Below are 7,448 nucleotides of genomic sequence, written 5' to 3' on the forward strand. Positions count from 1 at the left end.
CTTCTCTAAGTATGTGCTAGTCTACAACTAGACTGCATGTTCATACAACAAATGCAGCAAAATAGTTTTTTTCTTTGTTCCTTGCATGTGCTACTTTGGAGACGTTGCAAATGAATTTGGAGTAGTCCCGATGATGAATCTATGTCAATCTACATATTGTATATGTCAAAAAGTAAAATTGAGATCATAAATATATAGGGCATGAGCCATTGGTCAATTGTGGTTTCAGCTATTTGAATAATTGTCTATGATTGTACAACTTTGGCCATGATGACATAATAGCTAATGATGATGTAGTAGCTAATGTGGTACCAAATGATGATGTGGTAGCTAATGTAATAGTTAACATGACAATGATGTGGTAGCTGATGTAATAGTTGGCATGACAATGATGAGGTAGTGATAACATGGTCGTATTGATGATGTAGTAGTTGATGTGGTACTATTGATGATGATGTGGTAGTGATGACGTGGTAATATTGATGTGGATTGTTTGACTATGATGATGTAGTAGTTGATGTGGTAGTGATGACATGGTAGGATTGATGTGGATGATGACATGGATTGTTTGACTATTTACTTGACTATATCTGACTTTTGGACTATCAGTTTGACTTATTATGGTTAGACTTATCGTTCACATTGTCAGTGGACAACCGATGGTAGTCTGATGGAAACTACTATTGGTTAGGTGGCTAGTGAGGAGAGCAAGGCTAAAGCCAGGATTATAGGAGTAGACGAGAAAAGCAAAGCGCAACATGCGAATTGGGGACAAAGCAAGCCTGATGCATATAAGCACTGGACAAATGAGAACCTTAGTGTTGCAAATGACTAAACTAAGGACTGTGAGCAATCAATATGTTCTTTATAAGGCTAGTCAACATATGAGACTGAGTCACTTTGCCAATGCTGTGTGTGAGTTTGTTATGAGAGTTGAAATAATGATCAATATTTATCAGATTAGTCATTCGTACTAGCTACAACGAAGCACATTTAGATGAGCAACAAGCCTTGTAGGGATGAAAACAATTTTCCATAAAGTCTAAGCAAGTCTATGTTGCTTCAATTTATTTCTCTTTTTCTTCATAATCAACCAAAAAATTTCCCTATTCATGCTTTAATTCAATTAATTTCCTACACTTGTGTATCACAATGTTGGACATGGAGCACGAAGATTTCCATTCAAGCAGCAATGATGCCTAAACTACCAACCAACTTGATGCAACAACTTGCATCTATGGGAGCACATGTCAATGGAGAGGTGCATGAGATCTAGCTATAGTAGTAGCTATAGATGAGTGTATGTAGTCAAGCCATAAGCCCAATAGGGGCGAGCTCATTTTGACATAAAATATAAGCAAGTGTTTGGTTTTGCATTGGTTCAATGTCTCTCTGTTGTGCTTGGTAATCAATTAAGACGTAAGAAAATCTTTGTTATAATATAATGGGTTTAGATGTAGTTATGCCTTAGTATAATGTTGATATGGGAAATTTTTAACATTTTACGATGTGTAGGTGGTACACAGATAAAATGTCAATATTTTTGCTACTTGTTATTTGTGACATTCATCTTGCTTCACAGTGTCTCTTGCTTCATGGTTTCAAGGTCATAAAAGAGGAGCATAAGGTACATAAAGTAGATAAAAGAGATTAGACAAGCTAGCAAGCAATTCAAGAAAGTGTAGCATAATCAATCCATGAAAGAGGATCCATATACAAGTGAAGGCCACATAATTTAGTTTAGGCTTACAATAATATCGCCCAATTTTCACTGTTCATAAACAACATTGCCATGGAGCTAGAAAAGTTTGTATGACACATCTTTATGTCATTTTTAATTTTAAATCTATCAATTTTAGCTAGTTTAGTTTGGGTTCCATAAATTTTTGCCATAGGTATCTTATTCCCAACTATTTTTCTTCTAATACTTAGTTGATCACACATGGATGCATGTTTTTAGGGAGCTTTGAGCTTAAAGAGCAAGCCATATTATAAGGAGAGATTATTTATGCTAGAATTCTTTGGCAATGTTATTAGTACTAATGTAAGTCTTCATCTCATCATATGACGATCCCATTGGACAAGAAAAGTCTTTGTTATATTTAAGTAAACAAAAGTTTTAATGCATGTTCTTGGAATTCCATGAAATGGAAGAAATTGACCATGGTGGGAGCACATGCACAAGTTCTTGCATTATAGACTTTGGGGGATTTTTTTTAAATTATATTTAGTTTTTTTTTCCAAGATTTATATTTAGTTTGAGAACCTAACCTCTTTTAATTCATGTTCTTAGTTCCAAGGCATGCTAGGAAATTAATAGAGATAACCATGGTGGGATGTGAGATCAAAGGATAACAACACCAATGTTTAGGTCAAATCCAGGGCACAACAATGATAGAATTCATGTAAAAACCTACTAGCTCATGCAAGAAATGCCTTATTCATGTATTTATTATGCTTTAATTCTCAAAAAGTGGCAATCTTTGGTCAAGAGCAACTTAGTGACTTCATATTGTGTCTCATGTCCATGATTTTGAATGGCAAGGTTCAAATTGTGCTTTGAGTTAGCCGAGAGTTAGCCATTATGTGCTCCATGATAAAAGAATACTACTTCAACATGCAAGCGATCCCTGATAGTTTGATCGATCATAATAAGATGTAAACCTATCAAGTTATGTAACTTCTAGTCAATAGGAACCCCCAATTTGTGAAAAATGCTATTAGAGCATGAGAGAGGGGGAAATGGGGAGGGGAAGGATATTTTGTTGCATGTCCCTTAGAGACTTTTCTACACATCCTGGACGAAGAATATATAAACCCGCACCCTCGTCATCACCACCCTGCGATCCCATTCATGTCCCCCAACTATGGTGAAGGTCATGCAGGCTACCAATTTTGACCTTCCATGCCTACGCATAGGTGGTGCATATTGTGAAGCCTATTACTTGAGAGAGCACTATGCATCTGAAGAAGATAGAGAAACATATATCAAGCTTTATCTTGTTTCCTCCCTCTACGTCTTAAACTCCACCATCCCTGGTGCTCTCCCTACGTCCCCTGCGTCTTATAGTCCACCGTCCCTAGATTGGCACATAGATGGCGGCGCGCATGCGAGAGAGACAGAGAGAGACGAGGGGGGGCGGAGAGGCGGAGGGGGACGGGCATGCTGTGCTACACGGAGGGCAATAGAGGGAAGGTTATAAATTAGAGTAATTAATTAATTAGATTAATTAGGGACTAAACCTAGGCTAAAGTGCTAATCAGATTATCAATTAATTTTTCAGTGAATCTTGCAAACAAGTTAACTTTTGTTGATCGAATCCAATTTCTAAATGTGAAGACAATTGAGATACAAAATTACAAACCCACCGGAACAAATCCAGGGGAAATTTGATGCTTGAATGTGTAGATAATGATTTTTTTGGCCTGCCCTGGTAAGAGGGTAGGTCATATGTAATGTAGTCGATCCTTAAGAAGTTCATTAGGCTTTTTTTATTCTGCAATTCCGATGACTTTTTTAGCGCTTCGTCATTAGCCTATCGCCAAGGATACACGTCTTCTTTCTCCAGGTCTACATGCTCATCGCTGCAAACCGTGAGTCCTGTCCACCATGGTGCTATTTCAATATGGATAGTTGCCTGTTGTACACGCTGTGAACAGAGATCGCTGTGGGCATTAAGCTCCGTGCACGATCGTATTTGTACAAGCTGCATTGACATCTGGAGTCGCAAGTTCATGGACTTCTTGTTCGAGCAGGTAGCATCGATCAAACATTCAATAAATGCTCCGAGGCAAGCCCACGGAATGCAATTCACCCTCTTAGATTAGGAGATCCATCAGGAGCAAAGAATAGGCTACCTATGCATGATACATTTTACAAATTTCTTTAACTTGGGGGGAGTTATCGACGAAGAGTAGCAAAGATGAGGGCTGTTAGGATGCCACGTGTTTTGTTTGTGGCCTTGGCACTGGTCATGCATGGTTAAGAAGCAGTGAGGGAGTCATGGTAGTCGTGAGAGGTGCCATGGCGAACAGCTCCATCTCATCCTGTAAACCCGTCCCCTCGTCGTCATCCTTCTCTCACCCTGGTTCCCTTGGTCGACTCCTTGCTTCCCCTCAGCTCAAGCTGCCCCATTCCCGCTTTCCCGCCTCCACCTCCCTGTTTGCCGCCCAGGGTTCAAGCGAGACGCCCTCGACCTCCCCTGAGGAGGAGAATCAGTCCCTGTTTGGGAGAATTACCGACGCCCTCGACTTTTCCCAGGTGCGGTCCGAGAGGGATGCCCAACTGCTTGATGACGCTCGCTCCGCGGCCCGTGGTGGGGAGAAAATGACTCCTGAGCAGGTAAGCTCTCATGGAGTAATGCGCTTTGTGCTTCCATGTCTTCGTTGATTTGCGCATCATGGACAGGCAGAAAGAAGGTAGACCGGGACCTGCTATGTGGACCTTCGTATGGCCTGTCGATATTGCTTAAGAACTTCTCGTGCAGGCTGCCTGATTGTTAACTTATATACAAACTGATTATGCAGTACGGAGCGCTTAGAAGGAAGATTGGGGGAACATATAAAGACTTCTTCAAAGATTCCATCGAAGGTAAGACAATAGATTTTGCATTGAGTTTAGAAGTTTGCAATTGTCCTCTAACACCATGGTTCTGACCTGCGCTGGTAAGCTTATGGCAGTTGACGGAGAATATGTGGAGGAAGGATGGGTGGACAAGAGATGCAGGTTTTGCAGGAAAGAGACGACCAGCGAGCCGCGGACTGTTGATAACTTTGGGCGGTATGCCCATGTCGCCTGCCTGGAGAAGTCCAATACTGGGAACTTCTTCACCCGCCTGTTCAATAGATAGATTTACGTGTGGAAAATTGCAGATATTGTCCCTCCTTACAACAGCTATCATTCTTGTATGTTATTCAGGCCCTTCTCTGTGTTAAGTAGAGATTATTTTTGTAATAGGGGTCTTTTCCCACCTACGACTATGTCTTTTCCCACCTACAAAGGAATCCCATTTTCATTGGTACCCACTCCGGTATGCACTAGCTCAATTTGACTAAAGCTTACAAGGACTTTTTAATACAAGGATATATTGCATCAATTAATAGTCAATTCTTTAAAGTGAAGGTTAATATGGATTTTTCTTTCTAAGCTCTTTCAAACAAGTACCCATGTTGCATAGTTCTCAATGAATCTTAACCATGAAAATTTCTTGGACAAAAAATTATGCCAATATATAAATTAATAGTCAATTCTTTAAAGTGAAGGTTAATATGGAATTTTCTTTCTAAGCTCTTTCAAATAAGTCTCATAGGGGAGTAGCATCATTATTAGGACTAGGGATAGTGTTGGGTAAAAACTTCGAGATGATTCATTGGACAAGAACGCCTTGCCTGTAGCATCATTAATATTTTATTCTATTAAAATACACACATCGAGGAACTTTAGAACATATGGAATTGATTTACCTAAACATCTGTGTAGCATCATTAATATTTTGTTCTATTAAAATACACACATCGAGGAACATTAGAACACATGGAATTGATTTACCTAAACATTCTGCACGTTTCTTTAATTTCTTCCGAGGGCCTTTGAGATTTCAAGTCCAATAAATAATTATGAAAGCCTTCTTTCTCCTCCAGGTTTTGTCTAAATCCACATCCCATCCACATTAGCACTTCTAAAGAGAGCATGTATTGTAATGCACAAATATGACCAATCTAGGCTACATACATGGAGCTTTCTATACCATTAACCTTTAGCACCATATCAAATAAAGCGTGAAAAATCTCGCATTTTGGGAGTTCTAATCAAGTGTCGAGATGAATGCTACATCTCCTACCTTCTAGAAATTATTAATTCAATATTGCACATGAGCAGCTAAGAGAAAAGGTCTTGGTGATGTGGATGTCTATGTTGATTATTGGAACAAGTATTGGGTAGAAAATAGGGTGTATTGATGCGGTGGCCTAGTCATAGACATCAAAAGCCATAAATCGACCCAAGAACTTTAAAATTCCACAAAATTCATGTGTCAAAGCACAAGAAATCTTGCTTGGTATCCGAGTATAGAAAATGGCAATGATTTTCTCCTTGACAATGTTGATCTTTCGAACCATGAGCCTTGCTATAATATATTCTCCCATGTGAAGGTTCTCATCAATTTTGTTGTGATCTTTAACGATGCATAGTTGTATATTAATACTGCAATTTACATTATTTGAAATCTTATACCAATTTGTTCCTTGTGGTTTACTTTTTCAAGGTGTTTATTAGCAGTGTCCTAGAGATAGTGCTTAAGGATCGAATTGGGCAAAGTTTTGTGATTATCCTTTATTTTGGGGAAATTTTTAAAATTCTTAAGCTCCCCTTTAGCACTTGACTTGCCAAAAACTGGAATCGATCCAGCTTCCCACATTCATGGACACCCACCCTCGTCGCCTCCCCTTGCATCATCACCTCCTCTCAACTCCCCGCCACCTTCAGAGAGGCCCTAGAAGAGGGAAGAGAACAAATCTGAAGATTTTCGTTCCTTGCTTGCAGAGGTGATAAAGTGGAACAACACCTCGTGGGGCTTTCGGGGCTTTTGAATAATCACCTTGTAACAGGCGATGGAGACCATACACAACCTCTCAATATCCCTGAACACGGACAGCACCTCCATGTTCCTCTCACGGACTATCCTGAGCATGTGAGAAAAGACGTGCATTTCGAAACTCAACAGGGTTTGCCGCCATGTGTGACGAGCCAGCTGCTTGTTTCATCGAGATTTACAGAACTTATATGCATATGCGAGGAGAGTCCACGTCGCACGATGTACAACTTCTCGATCTGCAGCAGCTAAGAGAGAATCAGAAGTACAGAGAACTGGAAGGCTTTAGGCAAACTTCACAAGATGAGGAAAGGCCAAAGAGCAGGAACGAGCTTTCCAGTAGCTCGGCTTTACAATGTACAGACGGAAGCCTTGGCAAAAGTACTCACTTCGCTAGAGCAGACAGAGGGATTCATCTCAATCCATGCAACGGGAGGAGGTCTGCATGAAAAGGCTTCACCAAAGGAGACACAATCGACTATCCAGTCACCAGGAAGGAAGCCCGTAAATATCAGGCCGCATGAGAATTCAAAAGGCCATGCATCAAGGGCCAATGGTCCCCGGAAGTGTGCAGTGTGCACTAGAAACTACACAAATCTTAGTGGGCTCAGAGTTTATGATGTCGCGATGGCTGTGCAGGCTCCTCACTGAACTCGTGGAGCAGTATGGGCAGTAAGGCATTGTCTTTGTAAATGGCGTCCCAAATTTTCATCGCAGATGGACCTGTGTGAAGGAGGCTCGGGTATGTTTTGCAAGGACACAATGGTCGTGCAGAAGGGATCCGTGGTGGAGAGGGACATTGGGAGTCCATCAACAAGGCCATCATCTGATAGGCGATGCAGGTAAGCAAAATTGGGG

The 7,448-nt window shown here is 40.6% G+C and overlaps 1 protein-coding gene across 1 annotated transcript; it reads left to right on the forward strand.

The window, feature by feature from the left end:
- Positions 1-3,941: 3,941 nt before the first annotated feature.
- LOC147895557 (potassium transporter) lies at positions 3,942-5,072 on the forward strand. The gene is made up of 3 exons (XM_087384099.1): positions 3,942-4,342; positions 4,528-4,591; positions 4,681-5,072. The coding sequence occupies exons 1-3, from the start codon at positions 4,004-4,006 to the stop codon at positions 4,848-4,850; spliced, it is 573 nt and encodes a 190-aa protein (XP_087240225.1). The 5' UTR covers positions 3,942-4,003; the 3' UTR covers positions 4,851-5,072.
- Positions 5,073-7,448: the final 2,376 nt, after the last annotated feature.

The sequence above is a fragment of the Dipteris shenzhenensis genome, chromosome 13 (assembly GCF_047967505.1).
Source record: "Dipteris shenzhenensis isolate YYH24624 ecotype China chromosome 13, Dip_SZ_1.0, whole genome shotgun sequence".
Taxonomy (NCBI): domain Eukaryota; kingdom Viridiplantae; phylum Streptophyta; class Polypodiopsida; order Gleicheniales; family Dipteridaceae; genus Dipteris; species Dipteris shenzhenensis.

Excerpts from the sequence above, each read along its gene's own strand:
- LOC147895557 (XM_087384099.1), top strand. The coding sequence starts at position 4,004 with ATGGTAGTCGTGAGAGGTGCCATGGCGAACAGCTCCATCTCATCCTGT. Across the intron at positions 4,343-4,527 it reads AGAAAATGACTCCTGAGCAG|TACGGAGCGCTTAGAAGGAA; the intron begins GTAAGCTCTCAT and ends CTGATTATGCAG. Across the intron at positions 4,592-4,680 it reads CTTCAAAGATTCCATCGAAG|TTGACGGAGAATATGTGGAG; the intron begins GTAAGACAATAG and ends AGCTTATGGCAG.